Source organism: Micromys minutus (genome assembly GCF_963924665.1).
Source record: "Micromys minutus genome assembly, chromosome: 1".
NCBI lineage: Eukaryota > Metazoa > Chordata > Mammalia > Rodentia > Muridae > Micromys > Micromys minutus.
The window spans coordinates 63806411-63826706 of NC_137969.1; the positions used below are offsets into that span (position 1 = coordinate 63806411).

The following is a 20296-nucleotide window of genomic DNA, read 5'->3' on the forward strand; positions in this document are numbered from 1 at the left end:
ATTGAACTCAGGTCCTCATGTGTGAGTGGCTGGCACCTTATTGACTGAGTTATTGTCCCAGCCCCTAAATTTAAACTTTTTACATTATATTCCAGGTTGTGGTTAAACCTACACTGTTGTAAAAGACGAAACACACCTTAAGGGCCAGGTGGTAGTGGCATACACCTTTAATCCCAGCACTCGGGGGACAGAGGCAGGTAGATCTCTGAGTTCGAGGTCAGCCTGGCCTACAGAGCTAGTTCCAGGACAGCCAGGGCAACACAGAGAAACCCTGTGTCAAACCAACCAAAATTACAGTAACAACAAAATCAGCTTAAATTCTACATACTCAGAGTTTTGGGTAGTGAACGTGTCTACATACTCTGGCTACTATCCGACCCTCTGCAGACTCTAGACATCTGAACATATACCCACGATAGTAGGAAACTTAGGAAACCCAGGAAAGGAACAGAAAGCTGCGCCCAGCACTCCTAGTGACACTGACCCCTCTCCCTGCTCTTCCCAGATTGGCATTGATGGAACCTCATTGTAGAACTAAAAAGCTGGCCTGATTCAGCAAAAACCAAACCAAACCAAACCCAGGAAGGCCAGTTACATGGGAATTAGATACAAGGAGCAAACAGTTCTCAGTGTATGCATGTCCTGACAACAACTAGCTTACCCAGCACCAAATGTGTGTACAGGTGCTCTTAGAGGGAAGGCCTCTGCCTTCTTACCCAGACTCCTCAGAACAACTCACATGGTACCAAATTGTCCCAGATGACCTGTGGCCCACAGATTCATATCTCTTCTGTTCTTTCTTCATAGGTGAGACAGAGTCACAAAGTTCCAGATAACAGGGCACAGGGCTATTACTATTTTCCACTGACGTATGGGTGTGTGCACAGGCATTACCACAACACACCTCTGGAGGACAAAAGACAAGCTGCTGAAGTCTGTTTGCTTCTGATGTGGGTGTCAGGGACTGGACTCAGGTCAGGCTCAGTGGTGAGTACCTTGGTCCGCTCAGCCATCTCTCTGGTCCGGTTCTATTGCTTCTGTGTCCTTGAGCGAGCCAGGCAGCTAAGCACACCATCTCCCACTGTGCTGTAATCTCAGCCTCCCAGGGGCAGTTTCAATTTCTCAACCAGAAGTGGAAAGTCTTGCCACTTTTCTGTTGCTCCCGCTCGCCAGCAGTCCTTGGACCACAGCTTTGTTCCCATCAGAACAGAGCCAGCTGCCCAGTATAGGTAAAAGTCCATGAGCACAAAGAGCCTGGCAGAGACACGGTTGAGCAGTTTGGCTTTGAATTACAGACAACAGCTGAGTGGCCTTGTGTAAGGAGCTCACACAATGAAGAACACTAACCAAGCCCCCAGCCTTCTGGAACTAGAATGTTGTTTGGTTACTCTTTTTTTTTTTTTTTTTTTTTTTTTTTTTTTTTTTTTTTTTTTGAGACAGGGTTTCTCTGTTTAGCCCTGGCTATCCTGGAACTCTATAGACCAGGATGGCCTGGATTGGAACTCAAAGAGATCTGCCTGCCTTTGCCTCTACCTCCTGAGTGCTGAAATTAAAAGTATATGCCACCAGGTTCCCCACCCCACTCCACCCCCGCTCTCTCTCCCTCCCTGCCCTGTGTGTGTGTGTGTGTGTGTGTGTGTGTGTGTTGGAGATGGAACAATGAATGGTTCAGCGGTTAAAAGGGTCCAGATTCCACCCCTAGCACCCACATGAATCTTACGCCCTCTTGTGGCTATTCTCGGTATTGCATGCATTGATACACGTCCTTTGACCCCAGGCTCTTTACTGCCACTGTAAGGTGCCTGCTCCTTGCTCCTTCCACTGTCAGGGATGGATAGACTGCGCATGTCAGGTTCACCTGATCAAAGAGGACATGCTTATGAGAGTCTCTGCCGAACGCCCTTCTAGACTCATCTCCATCCGGGTCACTAACCTCCCTGACATGTAGGCATCAGGGTCTGCATCACCTAAGGCGCCCTCTAATCTCACCCACTGTAGCTAGGACTGCAGGATTGCGCAGAAAGCACTGGAAAGAGCTGTCTATTGCAGGCTCATGGGAGCGGACAATGGGCATGACAGAGGCTTCATAATCTATGACTCAGTTTCCCACTTCACCTCTCACCTCCATGGGGCTTTAGAGGATTCCCACACAATACTCCAACTCCACTCAACAAACACAGACATCCAAGTTGTTTCTTGTCAGGGAAGGAACACAGATTGTATTAGATGTTCAAAGAATCGGGAGGATTTTAGAAATCCAATAGATGAGGAAGCAGAAGTCTGGAGTAGGCTAAACAGCTCATCAATGGGGTCTCATTTGCTTTCGAGGTTCCAGCCTGAGGTGGCTTCTTTCCTTCACGGCTTATGCTCAACCAAACTAGTTTACATCCTGACAGCCTCCTCTCTGGGGCTGACAAAACTGCTATTTCTAGACCAGTAATTTTGTTTCCCATGTAAGCGATAGATAACACATAGAAAAGGGGGATGGGGTGAGACAAACAAGCAAGCCCAGTAGACCATATAAAGGGTGAGACAGGAGGATTGTGAGTTTGAGGCCAGTATGGGCTACATCCAGCATTCCAAGCCATCCTGAGATATACGGAGAAACTCCTTTACAAAAAAGGGAAAATGATCACGTACATTTCTAGCCACATGTGGCCCTGCTTCTGGCCTTAGAAGCTCAGGGTATTATTGGTTTATAGAGAGTCAGTCCCAGGTCATGTACTTGGAAGGTGAGAGCAGCCACTTAGGGCTCCATCAGTCTGTCGGTGAGGGATGATGTCAGCTACTTCTCCTTAAGTGCACATCTCCTGCATGACCTTTAATCCAAATCAATTAAGCAATGAAATTATGAAAACTCACTCTTGATCAATACATTCCGGCCAGAGGGACACTGTGTTGTCCTTACAGACTATAATTAGATGGGCTTTGGAATTTGAACTGTTGCATCATACAGAGTAATGAAACAAAACAACGACAAAACCCCAGGGTCTCTATTGTAGCCCAGGCTGACCCAGACCTTGGCCATCCTCCTGCCTCAGCCTCTCGAGTGCTGTCTTAGTTCAGCAGCTCAGCATCCAAGAAGGAAATAAAGGGATCTACAAACAGAAGCTGAGTTAGGATGGGGTGGGGGCATTTTGAACCAATGAGTTTATCAAAACATCCTATTAGCTGGTTGGGTAGCTAACCATGCACCTCAACACGGGTATTGACATCTGAGGTACATGGAAGTCAACAGAGCTTGTGTTTTTTGTTTTGTCTAACTAAGCAACCTCCTCAAAAGGGAATAAGACATCAAAAGAGTAGGACTGTTCCTCACCTTGAAGCTACAAACAGATTATATATATATATATATATATATATATATATATATATATATATATATATATATATATATATATTTGTATTTGCTTCCATTGCTCGGCAAGTTTTGAAGATGTACCTACCTATGAAATCGGAAACATTCAGAGCATGTTTCCATGACTACCTAGATTTGCCATGTGCCCACTGCTACGCAGCCTTCACACTTCAGGGCTTGTTTCTGCCACCGTGGGAAACATGCATTTTTCTATAATTTTAAAATAGAAAGATGTAACAGTGCTCTTTTCTTTTTAGCGTCTTTCATCCAGAACAATTCTGAAATTCATTCAGATCACTACTGAAAATTATCTGAGTGTCTTATTGCTGGAGTGCTCAGATAATTACTGAAGTGCTTCCAGGTCTGGGTTTCCACAGAAAAGGCAGCTGTGAACATTGGTGGAAATTGTTTTAAAATCATTTGTACCTGTGTGTATGTGTGTTGGGGTGGGAGTACACACTACAGCGTGTTTTTGTGGCCAGAGGACAACTCAAGGAAGCCAGTGTGGGTCCCAGGGATTGACAGGATAGGCAGCAGGTGTCTTTAGCTGACAAGCTATCTCTCCGGCCCCCATTTTAACCATTTTAAAGTATGCAATTCAGCACATTCATAAGTAGCACGTTACCGGGATTCTGAGAGATAGTACTGACTCGGGAGGTGGCTGTGGACAGTACTGATGCCTGAACAATGTCTTCCTATGCCTGAACCCATGTGGACTCGTCTGCACTGGTTGGTCTCCTCGGGCCATGTTTTGAAGTTTTCAGCACTAAGTCTCTCACCTCCTTGGCTAACTGAACCCTAGGCAATCCAGTCTTTTAAAGGCTCCTGGAAAAACTCCTTATTGAGATGTATAGAAACAACCAGTGTGTGTGTGTGCTTAAATTGACCTTGAACTCAGCAACACTTTTAAATTTGTCAGTCCTCTGGACTTTCTTGTGGCTTCTTTGCTGTCTGTGACATTTTCCTTCCTTTTTTCCAAACTAGATGTCTTTTATGTTTTTCCTGTCCACTTTCTTCAGCCGCATTTTCCTGTGCTACACTGATCAGTAATGGAGAACGGGCACCCTGCCTCCTTCCTGACAGATCAGCGCTCTGTCTTTAGCTCCCTGCACATTCCTCATAACCCTTCAAGGACTCCTTCTAGTCTTCTGATTTCTGTTTAATCACAAAAGAATGATCAATACCTTTTCTACACCCATCATTTTCCATATGGTGACCATAATTTCCCACCCCCATATGCTCTGCCAATGTTACCTCCAATTGCTTACGTTGAGCTAACTGTCCTTGCATTGTCTGTCTGTCCATGCAGTCTGGACATTCTAAGTGTGCAGAGGAAGCTCACGCATTTGCATTTTCTCAGTGACTTTTAACAGTCAGCATCTTTTCATGTACTCATTGGCTAGTCATACATTCTCTCTTGTGAGGCCCTTCAAAGTCATCATAATTCCAAATTTGATTTTTACATATCCTAAATTTACAAGATCTTTAAGAAATTCATTGTGGGGCCCTGGCTGCTAGACCTGAGTTTGATCCCAGGACCTACATAGTGGAAGGAAAGGACTGACTCTTCAAACGTGTCCCCAGCCTCCACACACATGCTGGCACACATGCTGGCACTGACCACCCCCACACAATCTTAAAAGAAAGAAATTGTTGACCACTGTCTTCCATTTGAGTACTTGCCTCTAATTTTCCTAACATTATATAAAAAGCACATTTTAAGAAGTCAAATTATGACTTTCTTTTATAGTTCTTATACTGTGCTCTAAGAAATAGCCTTTATAAAGAATTATTTTATTTTATGTATATGAATACAATATAGCTGTCTTCAGACACACCAGAAGAAGGCCCAGGATCCATTACAGATGGTTGTGAGACACCATGTGGTTGCTGGGAATTGAACTCAGGACCTCTGGAAGAGCAGTCAGTGCTCTTAACCGCTGAGCCATCTCTCCAGCCCAGAAATATCTTTTTATGCCAAAATTACAAAGCTAATTCTGGTTTCTTCTAGCTACTCTTTAGTTTTAGGTATTAGACTTGAAGCCTATTCACTTAAAATTTAATTGTTTTTGCTAATTTGTTTCCCAACTAGGCATGTAATTTTGACAGCATTATTTGTTAAAAGGGCCTGGTTCCTTTGTAGATCACTGGAATGTGCACATGTGCCTTTAGGTCTCCCAGCATCAGTTTGACTACTATAGAACAACACTTTGAAAACAGGCAAAGGGCCTCCAACTCCATTATAACAATTTTACCATACGTCTTCTAAGTCAGCTGCATCTTAAGCATTTCAAACTGTCAGTTTTTAAAAACTGCTGCAATTTAAATGTGAATTGTGTCTGTCATAGCTATAGTAGTCCTGGGGCTTGAACACTTGGCCCTGTGAGTAGCAAATGGTCTATTACTGAGCTATATACTTGGTTTGATTTCTTAAGACAGGGTATCAATATGTAACCCAGTCTAGGTTATCACCTTCAAAAACACAGGTGGAAATAACCAATTAGGCTGGCTGGCCAGGAGGCCTAGGCATCCTGTCTCCACGGCCTGCAGCTGCATGTGCATTTTTCTGTGGGATCTAGAGGTTTTTGTATTTACTTGCTAGGCAGTTGCTTTACTGGTTGAGCTATCCCTACCTCTCTGACTCTGTCCAACACCTTTTTTTTTTTTTTTTTTTTAAAGGAATTTAGCCATGGTGGTGTACGCCTTTAACCAAGCACTGAGGAGATAGAGGCAGGCAGATCTCCGAGTTTGAGGCCAGCCTGGTCTACAGTGTGAGTTCAAGACCTTGAACCAAAAAGAAAGAAAAAAAAATGGTGTCTAAGTTCACTAGCAATACTGTCTTTAGCTTCTCGGTTTTCTCTTTATCTTGTTTCACTACTGGTTTCATGAAATGAGCCAGCAGTACTTTTTTAAAGAGCATTTGCAGCATGAATCCTTCTTAAATGACTGCTATATTGACTGGCAACACTCTGTCACTAGTTTTCCTTGTGTGGTGGTTTTCAATTCAGGGCAACTGAGACTTTATTAACACTGTGTTATGCGCAAGAGGCAACCATTACTGAGCTACGCCAGCCCCATCCCTTGAACAGCAAGCTTTGGCTGAGGTGATTACCACAGCTAGAAACTTGCCTGCTACAAGTTGAGCTGTCACTCACAGTGGGTGTGAGGCAGTACTGGCTACATAGCAGTCACCAGACCTTCCGCCGGTAGGAAAGATGGAGGCTTGACTTTCCTATCTGTTGCTGTGATTTTCTTTATTCCTAACAGTGCAGGACCCATGACAGGAATGAACTTGAATTTCCAATCCCCTAGGTAGCACCTTGTTACCCAGTTTCTTTTTGGTTCCTTCTTTACAAATGCGTTCCCTTATCAGATGCAAGCCCACTGTGCTTACTGGGCAGGCAATCTGATGTGTGTGAGGGTACAGAGGACAGCAAACACAAGACGCAAAGCCATACCCAGCTTACTAAGTTGCTATTAAAGTCCATACACCCCAGAGGCACTCTGAACGGTCTCCGAAGGTGCAGTCACGTGATGGAAACAGAGGTGTGGTGGACAGAGGTGTGGTGGATCTGAGCATCGCCACACCTATGGCTGAGAGATGTATGTGTGCTTTAGGTACAGAATGAACGAATATTAAAATACTACAGACACTCCACAAGATCATCAGTGCCCAGAGGAATGAGAGGCTACACAGGCCTGCCTCCTAGCAGGAGGGTGAGAATCCAGCCTTTTGAAGGGGATCAGCGGGGACAGAGGGGGAGCAAGAGTGTAGTGGGGAATGAAGATGCTCAAAACGTATTCTCTACACACATGCCAATGTCGTAATGAAACCCATTATGTACAATTAATATATGCTAATAATGAAAAATAACCTGCCTATGTACTGTGAGTGTGTGCCACAAAGGCCAGTGTCAGGAAAAGGGGCCATCAGCTTCTTTGCTCCCCATTTTCCCTCTGTCCAACTCGCCCCCGTCCTTCCTCACTGCTCCCTGCTTAGGCCCTGCTGTCCTACCATTCAGAAGATTCAGGAGATCCAGACCACAACTGCCCTTGCAAAATAAGCCTTCAAACTTCAGGCTCTCGACACCTCTCACACCCAGTGCACAGCTTGATAAAATAAGACTTTGGACTTGATATTCAGGTCTACATGGATTTGGAGAGTGGAGCCTGGTTACTAGTCAGAGAGGTATTTTAGAAGCGGAGAACTGCTATTTAGAGACTTTAAGATGTCCTCAAAATAGAGCTGAGAAGATGGTTCAGTGGGAAAAAGCGCTTGCTGTCAAGGGCATGACCTGAGTTTGAACCTCTGGACTCCAGTGATGTGGAAGGAGAGAAGCAACTCCATTAAGTGTCCTTCTGACCTCTACATGTACACTGTGGCACAACTGGTCTCCCCCGAAACATGTGAGTGTAATTAAAAAAAAAGTCTTCCCCCAAATAGTTGGCCTCTCCCTCAGGGGCTGGACCACCTCTGATATGCTTTGCTTTCATGCATCTCCCTCAACACCCAAGCGTTCAAATAAATTCTCTGAGACATTTTGTTGGTGTAGATTTTTAAATTACAAGCTTGATTTGACACCCTCAGATACAGTTCTTCAGAACTCTAGTTATAAATAGTTGTCAGTACTTTCAAATGAGAGGAGGAGTGACATTTCCGTACAATTGTTGGATGCTTATGCGTGGAAAAGCATCCTCTCACCTGCAGGGGGGATGCTCCAATTCATGCAATAAATGACGATTACAGTTTGCAAAGGTACCCTAGTTTTGCTTGGTGAGAGTTCACGCCCACTTTAGGTCAGGAGGTCAGTCTGATCACTCCTGATCACTCTGGTTCCTCTGGCGGTGAGCACCGGCTCCTCGGATACACAACTGGGTCACCGATTAGCAAGGTATCATTCCAGCCCTTTCGTTTACTGGACTCTCCCAGGAGATCCAGGATTCTAGAAATGTGGCCAAGGTGGCCGAGAGGCAAATACAACATCAGAGATCACATGGGACTCTGAGTGACCGAGAGGTAAACAGGAGGGAGATTTGAACTTTTCTTGACAGAAAATTGGCAGAAACAAAGATCACCAAATCCCTGGAACTAGACATCACAAGGGCGAAATATGTTTGTGTATCGAGAGGAGCCTTCACAGATGGCCTCACTAGTGGCTTCTATAGAACCATAGTACCAGGACAATGGGCCCTATTTTACATATGATATGAATACAAAGTTTTAAAATTTATAATAGGACATTAAAATAATCTTCTAATAAAATCGGCCTTAGGTATAAGGAATCTAAATTTCAGTATTCTGTATACTTCTAAATAAATAACTCTGATCTATAACCATCGAAAATATTACAGTTTATGGTGACATGATAAGAGATAAGCCACACAGTATTGTAAGTGAAAATAAAAAGTCAATTTCAAAGTAAGCCTAAAAACACATGGAGCTGAAATGGTATAAAATCAAAACACTAAGTATCTAGTTAAATAGACGGTGGGAAGAAGGAATGCATGCTCAGCAGCACACGATCAACTCATAAAAAAAGCCCCTTAAATTCACGCTCTAAATAAATAAGCAGAAATGCAAAGGAAGGTACTGTGCCAGCCAGTAACATCTACAAGCAGTTTCTCTCTTTTCTTCCTTCCAAATGATCCTAACAAGAAAACAGAACATAATGATCACTTGCTAAAAAACTATAATTCATGATTTTTAAAAAAGATGTCACCTAGAATATAAAAAGTCAATGCAAGGCTTCCTAAACGTTACATCACTGTACCGCAGATAAGGAAAGGCCATCTAATGACAGAATTAACAAAACTAGACATTTGTCTCTTTAAGGTATGATTGGATCTCTACTTTATGACCCCATGATGCGGTCTAAAATGAGCCCATGAAGGAAACACACATTTCTCACACCTAAGTGCATGGCCTGAGATTACTCATACATGTGGTAGATGGTTCATTCGTCAAAGTATGGGTTTGCCTTCTATAAACACATGCACAGCAGGAATTAAGCCTTACTTGGGTTCCTATCCTGAGGTTCTCAGAACATAAGAGATGTTCAGTAAGTTTCTCTTGAGCTGTGGAACCCAGAACTCACCACTTGAGGCCGCACAGAAGCCAGGGTGAAATCTCACCTGGGACCTGGGAGTTCGGTCACTGTGCTTTGAGGCTTGTCAAGGTCATAGCCACAGGTCTGTCAGTTCCTCAGTTCGGGGCCAGCATGGCTACAGCTTATCTAGTTCACAGGTAAGCCTTCTCCAAGGACTTGTGCCTGCACACTGGAGTCAAGTTAAAAGAGTAAAGGTGATCTTTGTATTCTATGCTGGTTATCCACTTGTGACCACTGCCTTAGACCTCCACACACCCACACAGCCATTTCACAAATGGGGGACCAGAGTTGAGAGTAGTGCCCAAGGCTTAAATTACACAGCTCCCAGGATTAACTCAAAGATGGCATTGGAGCCATAAAATAACTCTCTCTCCGATGACAAAAGCACTGCATGACGGCAGAAGCCATACTGTGGGGCAAGACTGTAAACCAGGAGTGCCCTTTAGCCCAGTGTGAGCCCCACAGGACGAGAGGAAGCAGCAAGGAGAGGGGCATGCTTGCCCAGCCCCCTCCCTTTGTCCTCAGTGCCTCCATCGGCAATGCCTTCTGCTGGGATGATTCTAACAGTGTTCTCTGGGCGCTGTTCAGTGTTGCTGTTTCTACCGTCCATCCTTGGGTCCTTGATGCCAGGGAGGGAGAATGTTTCGTGACTTCTGAAATAAAACTGTTGGGGAAGTCTGCATCTTCTTTGTCAGCACTCCCGTCACGCCCTGTCATGCCTGTCACACTTGCTGCTAGGAGAGGTAGACCCAGTGTTTCAGCCCTGCCATTCCCTGCAGCAGCTTAGTGTAATAGAAGTCCACGTTGTCAGCAAAGTCTGTACAAACAGGTGACTCCATGTTACCCAAAGTGCAGTAGAGCGCAGTTCCTCCAACACTGAGGAAAACAGTGGCTATGCACAGCAAGATGAGCAGGATGCAGGAACCGCCGCCGACCTCATCTGCAGACAGGGGAACGGAGTTAAACCATCAGCAGGCTCAGTTCAATCTCTTCACCTTCTAATCACAGTTCTCTGCCTGCTCATCTTGGCTAGCAACCTCCCCACTTCATCACCGCGGCAACTCCTCATCTAGGTTCTGATCTGAGAACGTATGGACCAAATGTACTCTTTTCAAATCACATTCCCTTAAACAATACCACACAGCAATTATGTACAGATCATTTAAACTCATGAGATACTATATGTGATCCAGAGATGTGACTTGAAGTTGACCGGAGACCTTTTTTTAAAGAAGAGTAAGACCTGGTGAGATGGTGTAGTTGGTAAAGGTTTGGCATGCAGGCCTGATGACCGAGTTCGATCCCTGGGATTAACTAAAGGTGGCAGAAGAGAGCCAACTCCCGGAAGTTGTCCTTTGACCGCCATACATACACTGTGGTACAGGTGTGAGACACACAACAGCAGCAGCAACAACAACAACCACAACTCATCATCCAAGAAAGTACACAGGAGGTGTGAGCAGAGTCCGTGAGAACGCACTCCTTCTTATGTAAGCGTCCTGAACATCTGCAGGTTTTACTGTTCAGGAGTCTTGGCTCCTGCGGTACATGGAGGGATGACATTTTAATACTATTCAGGTATTTGAAAAAATCAATTTTATTTAAACAGTATGCACCATGGGCTGTGGTGGGGACAAGCTTGAGCTGCTGCTGCTGCTGCTTACCCGACATGTGTCTGACACAGAGGTGCACAGAGTGAACAGATCTGAGCTTTGGAGGACAGAGTTGTGGAAAAGAGGATGTGAAGTTTCTCACCAGCAACTCTCCCGGGCACGTTATAATATTTTTGATAAACTCAGTTAAATGAAATATACTATTAATGCAAGTTTCATATACTGTTACTTTTGTTATGTGGCTGTCATAAATTTAGGATCATCTATGAGGGGCTGGAGAGACGGCTCAGCAGTTAAGGGCACCGGTTGCTCTTCCAAAGGACCCAGCTTCGAGTGCCAGGCACCACGCACTGTCTCTCAACCCTCTGTAACTCTAGTTCCAGCAGATCTGATGCCCTCGTCTGGCCTCCGCAGGCACTGCATGTATGCATTTGACTGTTGAAATCAATTTGTACACGTTATCTACATGGTTTTTGTATTCTGTATTTTAAGAAGGATAAAGCTGTGTAGCTTGGTGAGGGAGGAGGTGGCCTGCGGGTTCCAGACCTAGGTGCACATGTGTGTGGTCAGGATGGAGAAGTCCCCTGCGGTCATGGGAGCTAGCTGTGCTGATTACACAGGAGATGCCAGGATAGAATAAAAACATTTCTGAGGCCTGTGACAGCATCGCCTGAGTGCCGGCCAGGGACAGAGATGCTCAAGGGCAACTGTGCTGAGCTCTTGGGGGACACTTGGCTTCTGTACAGAGAGTGCCTCACAGGAAGGGAGCGACAGTAATTTGTCACTAAAAACAAATTAACAAGCTCATGGAAGACAGAGAAAGGGGAGGGAGGAAGGGGGGGGAAGGGGAGGGAGGAAGGGAGAGGGAAGGGGAACAGGAGAGGAGGAGGAGAGTTTTCAACTTTGACCATTTCTGGGCTGGTGACTCACTCAGAGAAACGTTGTTTCTCTGCTAGAAGATAGAGCAGCTGAGTCCACACAGCCCTTACATCAGGTCACCTGACTGTCCAGCGCACCTTGATCCAGGTTGTCGTCTATTTCCTGGAACCGCACTCTGCGCTTAGATGGCTTCTGCTGCATTTGGGCAGGATGGCCGCCTACTGCATCATTCCTCTTCTTCAGTATGGACACCAGCCCTTCTGCAGGAATGGCCTGTCAGAGAACGGAAGAACCGGTTGTTACGAGAGGTCCTGTGGGACTTACCGGTGATATGTTACACATGCAAACACAGAACACATGTCAGTGACTTATACTCCCTCCCTCCCTCCTTCCTTCCTTCTTTCCTTCTGAACTTAGGGTCTTGCCCATGCTGTTCTTGAATTCATGGCAATCTTCCTGTCTTAGCCGGAGTCTGGAATTACATGCATGAGCTATGATGTCTAGCTGAGTGACAGCGTTTAAGACATGCCAGGAGACTTCACATTGAGTGAGTTACCTTAGCACCTCAGAGAAAGTACACATTACTACATTATATTCAGAATCTTTTGGGGGTAGATTTGTTCTAGAATTTCTGTCAGCTTTTTATGGCTCATTTTTATGCAGAGGATAGTAACTATATAGCCTGCAGCCCCCCTGGTTCTTCTCCCCCCTCCAACCCTACATAGGTTGTCATCATAGCTCAAGAAAGCTAGAAACTTGCTATGGACCAGGTTGGCCTTGAACTTGAGATCTTCCTTAAGCTTCCTGCTTGCTACCATTCCTAGCTTTACTTCACTGTTTTTGTAAATTGAACTGGAAACCACCCAGGTTTTGCATAGCTTTGGCGGCTTTAAGGAAGAACTGAGTAGCTGTCACAGACCATTAAAGCCTCAAAGTATTTACCGTTTGGCGCTTTATGGAAAGAGACCAGGTACCTCTTCAGCCTCCACCACCCATGTTACTGCAACCTTCTGATCTGCACACAGGATACCTACCTCTCTCCTTCCTGTGCCCCATCTCTCTTACCTAAAACCAAATCACTTGCTTGTCAATTAGGATCAGAAGCTTCTAAAGTGTGTGTGTGGGGGGGTGTCAGTTTGAAGAGGCAGGAGGGAAGTAGCTGCTCACTTCCGCACATCCCAGCCCACTCTGGGCTCAGCTCTGTGGATGTCAGTCCCAGCTGTAAGCTAGAACTCCCTGTAACGTCATTTATCTGATCAACGGCATAAAGTACTTAACATGATATTCCAGTTCCTGCAGCAATCTCGGATAATTATGGATTCCATTAGTGCTTTTTATGATACAGAGCTTTTAGGGGCAAATGGCTCTAGACAAATATTCTTCAACTGGGCTTCTCTGAACATGGGTCTATAGAAACCATTATCTTAAAAAAAATCAATAAGTTAGCAATTTATTCTTTTTATAGTAAATACGTATTTCAGATAACCTTATTCTGAGAAAGTACTTTAGTGACATTAAAATGCTAAGTACAGGGCTGGCAAGATATTTCAGTGGGTAAGGATGCTTGCTACCAACCCTGACAACCACCTGAGTTTGTCCTTGGAACTGACACAATGGAAAGAGGGAAGGACTCCCTCCGGTTGTCCTCTGACTTCCACGCACATGCTGTGGCACAAGCAAGCCCTCTCAATAAAGAAAGAAGTGTAAATTGTTTTTCAGGTACAAATATATGAAGAACTAGGTTTTTTAAAAACATTAGAAAAGACACTGAACAATTCCTTCATAAAACAACAGGAAGTGATTTTTACAAGCACCTTGCTTAAACTGAGAGATGAAAAACACTATTAAGTTTTAAAGAGCAGGAATGAGGCACGTGAGATGGCTTCCTGTGCCCTGACTTTCATATACTGTCTGGCATGTGTATGCCTGCACTTACACACACATGCGTCACACACATGATCACACACATGTAGAATAAAAAAATAAATTTACAAAAATCTCAAAAGGCCAGGGACAGAAAGAAGATATTAGTTTTAGTGAAAGATATTTAATGGACAATCTTTTTACTTCTAGAAAATGTAAAATAAGAGGGAGGGACCTTATAGATCCTTCCTTATTTTTTTTTCCCCATTAGTCACTTCTCTGTTATACATTAGCTAGTAGTGAATATACCTACCACAGGAAGGCTTTATTCTTGTTTTTATGGAGAGTTTTGCTATTTTCTCAGACTGGTCTTCAACTCCTGGACATAAATGATCTGCTTTGGCCTCTGAGCACAGGAGAGGCAACTGTATGCCTGGCAATTCTACTAATGAAATGCAACTCTAGCTTAGGAGTTAAGATGCAGTTTTAAATGCATTTATTTAGTGTGTGTGTTGTGTGTGTGCGTTCATACACGTTAGATCAAGATAGCCCGTGGGAGTATTTTCTCCCTCCACTGTGGGGGTTCCAGAGATAGAACTTACCTGCCCAGCCATTTAGCATGAAGACCTGAGGATCCCTAACACCCAGGTAAACAACTGGTATGTGTGTGGGGGGCAGTTCATGTACCTGTGACCTCAACACTGGGGATGGGGTGAAGAGTGAAGCTGACATCTGATAGAGGTATAGAAGACAGCTGACACCCTCTCTGGCATGCTCACACAGAAAGACAGTGAGAAGGGTGAACCCTGGAACAGCATTAATGTTATCTTTGGGATATTAATTTTGCATCTGTAATTCAATAAACAAACTCTTATCAGATGATGTTGCAAGTATGACAGACTGAGAGATGTCCTCTGGAATGGCATAGCTAGTCTCAGTGTGGCAGCAATCAGCACATAGCTTGCTTCTTGGGGAGCTTGGTCCTGGATGCTTTAAGGGACACAAGCCTTACAGAGGGCCACCTTGTTTCCTTTGTAAGGAGGCTGGAGGCCGAGGGTGAGCCGCACAGTGGTGTGGGATGTCAGAGTCTGCTGTGACTGCCTTTCCCGTGCTTCAGCTCCGTGGCAGGAATCCCACCCTCCACCCCTCTCCCCACCCTTCTCCAGCGTTCACTGAGAAGGAGGCGGTGCTCTTCCAGTGGTACCTCCTCTCAGCTTCTCTTTGGGTATCTTCTCTGGGTTTTTCTTTTCTTGGTAAGTATTTTCTGGTTTCTGTGGCACATACATAAGGAACAAAGTACAATGGGACCAAGCCTAGGAGAAGCCAGTCAAGGAGGGAAACTCTTGGATGCAAGATACTTAGGATGTATTCTTTGGTTTGTTTGTTTGCCTCTACCCCCAATAGTTTGGAGTAAAGGGTTTGCAGTCACCTGAAACAGAATTCCTACTTCTCACAACATGGTATTTAGAAATCCAACCCACTTCACTCCAGAAATCCTGCCCTATAGGAACCTCATTCAGAATCTCTCTACACCACAGTATGGCAATCAAAGAGTTTAAGAAAAGGAGTCCAGCCTAACACTGTCTGGAGGGCCAGGACCCAGAGGCTGGGTAGCTTAGAAACCGGGGATAGAACCCAGAAGATCATGGCAAACCCAAACATGACTGGCAAAAAACCCAAAACAAAACAAAATAAAACAAAAAAACCAACCAACCAACCAACCATTAACGAAATGATTCCTAACAATACTCTGCTATACTCACAGACTGGTGCCTGGCCCAACTGCTATCAGAGAGGCTTCACCCAGCAGCTGAAGGAAACAGATGCAGGACCCACAGCCAATCATTAGGCAGAGCTCAGTAGATCCATAGGAGGAGGGGGAGAAATGACTGGAAGAGCCAGAAGGCTCAAGGACACTACAAGAAAACCCCACAGACTCAACCAACCTGGGCTCACAAGAGCTCACAAAGACTGGCCTAGGAGAGGCGGTGCCCAGGCTCACTGGCTGGTTGATACCCACGGGAGGCCTGCTCTTTTCTGAAGAGGAGGAGATGGGGGTAGGGTGGGAAAAGGTGGGGGGAGGACCTGGAAGGGAAACCTCTGTCAGGATTTAATTAATTAATTGATTAATGATAAAGAAAGGGCTTAGGTGAGTGGAATTTGCCATAATTCTGAGGGTGAAGGGGAAGTACTTGGAGTAAGAGCCTGTTCACAGTGTCATGCTAAAGATGCCCAGTCTTTCTAAACAGTTTCCAGATACAGCCCACCGCAATGTCTCCTGAAAACAACCCCAAGAAAGTCATTCTAGGATTCTTTTTGGGGGGAGGGCTAGGATAAAATAAGAGGCTGAGTGTGGTGGCTCCCAGCTTTAACGTCAGAGATAGAGGCAGGAGACCTCTGTGAGTTCAAAGCTAGCTGGACTAGATAGTGAACTCCAGGACAGCCAGGGCTACATAGTGACAGTGTCTCAAAAAAAAATTTATTAAGATATAAAGCTTTTCCATCTGCCTGTCTGTCCGTCCATCCTCCCTCCTTCCCTTCCTTCCTTCATGGTGCTGGGATCAGGACCAGGGCCTTCCCAATGCTAGAAAAAAAAAAAAAAAAAAAGAAAGAAAGAAAATTTAAATCTTCCACAAAGCCTTATCTGTCAAAGTAAATTTAATTTCCTGTTTCAATTAGCAGATTGCTTTCTTACCCAAACAATGTATACCCAGCTCATCCACTGAGAACATCTGAGTCGTAATTACTGAAATTGGTGGCACTCTCTGATGCAGGGCTGGGGGAAAAAAAAGCCATCTGGCCTAGCACCATGTATCTGCAAATAAACAGCTCATCTTGCTCAGTGAACATCAGTGGCCGCCTTACATCTAGATCAGAGTACACAAAACCAAGTGGTTCTGAGACCCTGGAACCGTGAATCCTAACACAAAGAGCAGAACACAAATCCTTCCTCACCAGATTAAAGGGAAATGAACCCAAATTAGACTTCATCCAGAACTTCAAGGTCCGTCAATTTTATACAAGAACACATGCTTGACAAATAACACACACAAGCCAGCAACTTCACTGCAGGTGAGCCATGTCTAACAGACATTCCCACACCATGCCATGCTCAGTCCCCACAAGGCTTTTAGCCATTGTCAGATGAGGAAAAGCCAAACTTAAAGGGCCTGAGAGTGTGCTTGAGCTCACACTACCACCAAATGACTCAGGATTAAATGCAAAGACTTCTCTGTACCATCAGGATTTTGCTTTGTACTCTATGCATTGTTACCATTAGACTGAAATAGGATTTTTCAAATGAGTTGTAAGGCTTTTGGCTTCCCAGATGTTGCTTGTATTTCATGAAGACGAGGACTTGATCTATGCTTACAGCAGTCCCCTGGTCTCTATCAATTATTAGGTGCTTAATAAGCATGCCGGGGAGAAAAATGAATACACAAATGGGGAAATTACATACAGATACTCCCAGTATACACTCAGAGGCTAGAGAGAGATACAGAGGCATAGCTAACAGGGTTCCTTATCTTTCAGGACCTGGCAGTTTGGTGTAGAAGAAAATATGCCTGCGTCTTAAGGGAAGATCACTGCTGGACAGACAACCTGTGGGTTGAAGTCCCTCTGGAGGATTGAATGACCCTTTAAACAGGGGTTGCATACCAGATATCCTGCATATCAGGTGTTTTACATAATGATTCATAAATATTCAAATTACTATCAAAAGTAGTAACAAAATAATTGTATGGTTGCCGGTCACCACAACATGAGGAGTTGCATTAAAGGGTTGCAGAATTAGGAAGGTTGAGAATGCCGAAAGAGGAATGTTGCCTCACTTCCTCCATCATCCAGAGGTTTGGAGTCGAACACTGTGCTGGGCACTTTCTATGCTGGAACAGTTTCTATGTGAATATTGAGGCTTGGGAAGGTACAGACAGAAGACTGCACATCACTAAAACTGACAGAACCCAGGTGGATGTGGAGAGGGGACCAGTCTGAAACGGGACAGTAGGAGATGATGCTCAAAGTGGATGGGCCAGATTATCAAGAATTCTGGATTTCATGGTACATAGCAGAGCCTTTCCCATGACGCTACAGGGAGCTCTTGGAGGAGGCTGGTGGCACAGAGGGTATTTTAGGACAGATATTTAAGACCATAGGCCATGGGAGGGAGCTGGACTCTGTCTCTGACTTAAAAGTATAGTGTCTTATTTATTTACTTACAAAACAGGATCTCACTATATAGTTCCAACTGGTTTTCAACTCACAGATCTTGGCCTGCCTCTACCTTCCAAGTGTTGGGATTAATGTATGTGCCAGTATGCCCAGGCCTACTAGAGGTTTTGTTTCTTTCAATTTTATTTTTATCAGTGTTTTCTCTGCATGCATGTGTATGCACCATGTATGTACCTGGTACCTGAGGAGTTCAGGGAAGGAGTTGGACACCCTTTAAAACAGAATTATAGATGTTTTCAAGCCTCTATGTGGGTGCTAGAAACCAAACCTGGGTCCTTGGAAGAACACAGGCTCTTAACCACTAAGATGTCTCTCCAGCTGCAAGTAGAGATTTTTAAAAAAGATGAGAACCTCTAGACAGACATAGGGGCGTCTCTACTGCCCTACAGTCAAGTTACTTCATGCATTTGTATAACCTGGTTGGCCCTCTGGGTATCAGTTTGAGATCCCAGATCTATACAGTGCTAATGTAAGAGCACTGGGAATGGGGACAAGATAAAACAAAGGAGGGGAAATGCAGGAAGTAGCTAATGCAAATATCTAGGAAGAACAGAAAATATGGAAATTTGAAATGTAATTAAAGCAGAAAAGGAACTTGGTAAAAGAAACATGTCAATCAAGATGCATTAACTAACTAGAAATGTAAAAAGCAGTCTAAAAACAAGAGATAAAAATGATGCCATCTGGCACAAATTAAAAATGGGCAATCCCAGGGTTTTCCCTGGGGACTAGTTAGAGTGCTATATAAATCAGGGGTCAACCACTCCCACCATGGTGTTCCTGAAAGACAAAATGTCTTCACTGAGCAAGCTATCCCTCTGCTTCCTTAGAAAGAGCCCTTCTGAGCAGACCTGCCATGGGTGGTGTTCTTTTCCCAAGACCCACATGCTTGGCACAATGGTCAAAGGTCTCACGCACTCAGACATCTCCCCAGCCCCAATAGTTAATTTAAAATTTTAGTTTAGTTTTGAAGCAGGGTTTCACTATGTTGTCCTGGCTGGCCTGGAACTCACTATGTAGACTGGGCTGGTTTCAAACTCCTGCTTCTGCGTGCTGGGGTTAAAGGCATGTGGCTTCAAGCCAGTGTCACCTGTATTTTTAACCATTACATCCGCATCATGGTGGAACTCAATGGAAGTCAGCTGTGAAAATTATTAAATGTGGGGATGAATGAGTAGCCCTAACTTCTTGTCTGACACTGCATCGAACTAGCTTTTTTTTTCTTATAAAAAAATCTGTGAAATAAGTGGTGTCACACACTTATCATGTCAGTACTGGGGAGACTGAGGCAGGAGGATTGCAAGTTAAGGCATAGCAGCCTAAGTTACACAGAGAGACTTTCTCAAACCACTAAAAATGTGTGCCCAAGTTGGCTCAGTGGGTAAAGGTACTCACTAACCCTGACAACCCCAGGTTCCCGTAAGTGTCCTCAGACCTGTGACCCGTGTTCCCAAAGCCACACAGAATAAATGAAAGTAACAATTTTTTTAAATGCCCAAATCTATGAAATAAAGATAATTTGTCTGATATCTTCCTTAAACAGTGGGACAGTGCTGGACAACAATGGGTTATGTCCTTTTTAATAAGAAAAAGCAGCAATGTTCCAGCTATTGGGCTGCTGCTTGGGAGCGTTGTTCTTGGGTTATCAAGTCTAGAAAGTTTCGATTCCACATGGCTCTGTGCTCACGACCTCAAATGCTGCCATTTCCCTTCTCTCCGAGGGGAACTTTATTTCATTTCATAAGATAGATCTGTGTCTAAATCAACAAGAGGCTGTCCACATAGAAACCAGCTCCCCTGGAGCCCAACTGAGCCATGCAAAGTGAGAAAGTTGGCAGAGATGGAACGCCAGCTCCTACCACTAGGTGGTTAAGAGCTTCAAGCAGGAGGGGCCCCAGAGAGGTCAGAGTCCTAGGCAGATGCCAGCAGAGGGACTAACAGTGACAGGCAGCAGCATGTGGTGAAGCTGCCACTCTGTTGAGCTGTTGGGAACTGCAGAGGCAGGGAAGCCTGACACAATCAGGCTGTTAGTGGGGAGCCCCTAGGTACCCAAGATTCTCAGCAGACTCTACATTTACTGCAAGCATAAGGCAAAAAAACTGGTTTAAAGCACATTTGTACTTCAGCCAAAACTACGTTTTCAGGATCTAATTATTAAAAAAAAAAAATTAAAACTAGGGGCTGGGGTGTGTGTGGCTCAGCAGTAGAATGCTGCCTAGCACATGCAAGACTCTTGTGAGCTA

At 44.6% G+C, this 20296-nt stretch overlaps 1 protein-coding gene across 1 annotated transcript in view; it reads right to left on the reverse strand.

The window, feature by feature from the left end:
* Positions 1-7912: 7912 nt before the first annotated feature.
* The window catches only part of CNST (consortin, connexin sorting protein), a 77171-nt gene continuing 64787 nt past the window's right edge, over positions 7913-20296 (reverse strand). Inside the window, exons 10-11 of the mRNA XM_080936267.1 lie at positions 12095-12230; positions 7913-10405 (exon numbers count right to left, since the gene is read on the reverse strand). Of these exons, the coding sequence (XP_080792393.1) occupies positions 10200-10405; positions 12095-12230 (342 nt within the window). The 3' untranslated portion in view covers positions 7913-10199. The remainder of the gene's footprint in view (positions 10406-12094; positions 12231-20296) is intronic.